The sequence below is a fragment of the Cherax quadricarinatus genome, unplaced genomic scaffold (genome assembly GCF_038502225.1).
Source record: "Cherax quadricarinatus isolate ZL_2023a unplaced genomic scaffold, ASM3850222v1 Contig85, whole genome shotgun sequence".
Taxonomy (NCBI): Eukaryota; Metazoa; Arthropoda; class Malacostraca; order Decapoda; family Parastacidae; genus Cherax; species Cherax quadricarinatus.
The window spans coordinates 279,071-282,078 of record NW_027195111.1 but is presented as its reverse complement, the minus strand read 5'-3'; the positions used below and the strand labels follow the sequence as shown (position 1 = coordinate 282,078).

The 3,008-nt window shown below is 43.0% G+C and overlaps 1 protein-coding gene across 1 annotated transcript; it reads right to left on the bottom strand.

Moving 5' to 3' along the window:
- On the bottom strand, window positions 1–2,281 carry LOC128704583 (uncharacterized). Its single transcript, XM_053799703.2, has 2 exons — window positions 2,011–2,281; window positions 1–308 (listed from the first exon to the last, which is right to left on the bottom strand). Exons 1-2 carry the CDS (start codon window positions 2,204–2,206, stop codon window positions 145–147), a joined length of 360 nt encoding a protein of 119 aa, XP_053655678.1. The 5' UTR covers window positions 2,207–2,281; the 3' UTR covers window positions 1–144.
- Between the last annotated feature and the right edge of the window lie 727 nt (window positions 2,282–3,008).

Below are 3,008 nucleotides of genomic sequence, written 5' to 3'. Positions count from 1 at the left end.
CACATAAAATTCGACATTAAAAGAGGTTGTCTTAATTTTTGGAAAATTAATTATAAATATATAGAAACTTTTTTTGTCGAAATTACGTAAAAACCAAGATAAATACATTACAAAAATAATTTTTAAATGAATAATAATTACAATTTAACTAATGTCGATCCCAAAGATTGATGCAATAAGCTGCAGGAACAAGTCAGGATGTTTTTGTTGCAATAATTCCATTGATCTAGTTATCTCCTGTTGCTGCTTAGGTGTACATAACGACCTAGGGCAGGTGCCTAGGTTCCTCATGGCTGCGTAGGCTCGTTCTGAAATGATAAGTACTGTTTAGGCCTAGTCCAGTGGTCACCACCCCTAAAATATATTTCTGTCACCCTTAATTGGGGTTTATATTATTTATCACTGAGATTTTAGGCTCAACGTGTACAACCCAAAGTTAAACATCAAAATGGTATAAAATACAGACAGGTTGTTAGGTAAGACACGTATGCAACAGTTAGGTATCTTTATTTCGAAACGTTTCGCCTACACAGTAGGCTTCTTCAGTCTAGTACAGAAAAGTTGATAGAAGCAGAAGATACTTGAAGACGATGTAATCAGTCCATCACCCTTAAAGTTTTGAGGTGGTCAGTCCCTCAGTCTGGAGAAGAGTATTGTTCCGTAGTCTGAAACAAAGATACCTAACTGTTGCGTATGTGTCTTACCTAACAACCTGTCGGTATTTTATATCATTTTGATGTTCAATCTGTCAGACACTGCAACACAAGGGTATCTTGGTACAGACCTACAATCAACTTCGACAACCTCTGCTAGTGAGAACGGCTGGATTTGAGAGGGACCTGACCTCCCAACACCTGCGTTCTTACTTCTACTAGTGACCTATGTCTCGCCTCCTGGCGCTATATAAGGCTCAATCCTGTCACTTCATCTCCATATTGTTTCATACTATGGAACAATGCTCTTCTCCAGACTGAGGGACTGTTCACCTCAAAACTTTAAGGGTGATGGACTGATTACATCGTCTTCAAGTCTCTTCTGCTTCTATCAACTTTTCTGTACTAGACTGAAGAAGCCTACTGTGTAGGCGAAACGTTTCGAAATAAAGATACCTAACTGTTGCATATGTGTCTTACCTAACAACCCAAAGTTAAGTGAGATTCTGAAGTTATATACATGAGATTGGAAGGTTAGAAGACAGTCTGGAGAGGCATTCTTAAGCTGCTGCATAGGAACTAAACCTTAAAGAGTTAGGATTTACGTCTACAGTTAGGTGCATAGGGAAGAGTTGAAGGTTTAGGGATCACAAAATTGATGGAGAATAGAAGGAAGGAATGAAAACTTTATTTCTTGAATTGATGCCATCCATAAACATCAAGGTAAGTTCCTTGAATTCAGAAGATGGAAGGTAGCATAAAGGTACCTTCGTTGAAGGAACATGCGAGGCACCATCAAGGTACATGCCTTGAAGGAAGATAGAAGAAGGCACAATCAAGGCAAGTTCCTTGAAGGAAGGACATAAAAGAAGGCACAATCAAGGTAAGTACCTTGAAGGAAGAACGCAGAAGGCACAATCAAGGTAAGTTCCTTGAAGGAAGGACACAGAAGAAGGCACAATCAAGGTAAGTTCCTTGAAGGAAGGACACAGAAGAAGGCACAATCAAGGCAAGTTCCTTGAAGGAAGGACACAGAAGAAGGCACAATCAAGGTAAGTTCCTTGAAGGAAGGACACAGAAGAAGGCACAATCAAGGTAAGTTCCTTGAAGGAAGGACACAGAAGAAGGCACAATCAAGGTAAGTTCCTTAAAGGAAGGACACAGAAGAAGGCACAATCAAGGCAAGTTCCTTAAAGGAAGGACACAGAAGAAGGCACAATCAAGGCAAGTTCCTTAAAGGAAGGACACAGAAGAAGGCACAATCAAGGCAAGTTCCTTAAAGGAAGGACACAGAAGAAGGCACAATCAAGGTAAGTTCCTTGAAGGAGATAGAATCATGAAAGCTAAACAAACTAACCTTTGATTTTCTGTTGTTGAGGCGAGCAAGTGATCTTCTCTAGGAAGCAATCAATTATGCTTTCAACAGTTGCACGATCGTTGAAAGTTTCTTCCAGGGACTGTGTGTAGAGGGGAGAGTCGCCAACTACGCCCACGCCCACGCCCATACCCACAGCCACGGCCAGCAATACCACAGCCACGACTGCAATTTGCATGTTGAGAGAGGGGGGAGGAGGAGGAGGAGGTGCTGGTCTTGCAACGACGTCTGCAACCGGACTAGTGGATAGTGGACAGGGTTACCTGCTTCTCAAACCCCTCTCACACCTGTCTTACCCCTCTCCTACACCCACCTAACCCCCCCTCAACCTTGCAATCTCTTCAACCTCAATCCTCCCACAAACAGCCACAGCCGGATTATGCAGCAGTACAATACCGCTTACACAATTCACAATTTGACTCACTTTTCAACCATTATTATTATTTTTATTTTATTATCATTATTCTTACTGTTATTACTAACATTATTATTGCTTAAACGAGATGGGACCTACACAGATAACAGCAAAGAACTGAGATAGTAAAGTCCCAGTACGACTCAGTGTTTACCTGGAGTTTACCTGGAGAGAGTTTCGGGGGTCAACGCCCCCGCGGCCCGGTCTGTGACCAGGCCTCCTGGTGGATCAGCGCCTGATCAACCAGGCTGTTGCTGCTGGCTGCACGCAAACCAACGTACGAGCCACAGCCCGGCTGATCAGGAACTGACTTTAGTTGCTTGTCCAGTGCCAGCTTGAAGACTGCCAGGGGTCTGTTGGTAATCCCCCTTATGTGTGCTGGGAGGCAGTTGAACAGTCTCGGGCCCCTGACACTTATTGTATGGTCTCTTAACGTGCTAGTGACACCCCTGCTTTTCATTGGGGGGATGGTGCATCGTCTGCCAAGTCTTTTGCTTTCGTAGTGAGTGATTTTCGTGTGCAAGTTTGGTACTAGTCCCTCTAGGATTTTCCAGGTGTATATAAT

Bases quoted from the DNA above. Each gene is read 5' to 3' on its own strand.
- LOC128704583 (XM_053799703.2), bottom strand. From the start codon at position 2,206: ATGCAAATTGCAGTCGTGGCTGTGGTATTGCTGGCCGTGGCTGTGGGT. The intron at 309-2,010 runs GTTAGTTTGTTT...TTATCATTTCAG, and splicing joins TCAACAACAGAAAATCAAAG to AACGAGCCTACGCAGCCATG.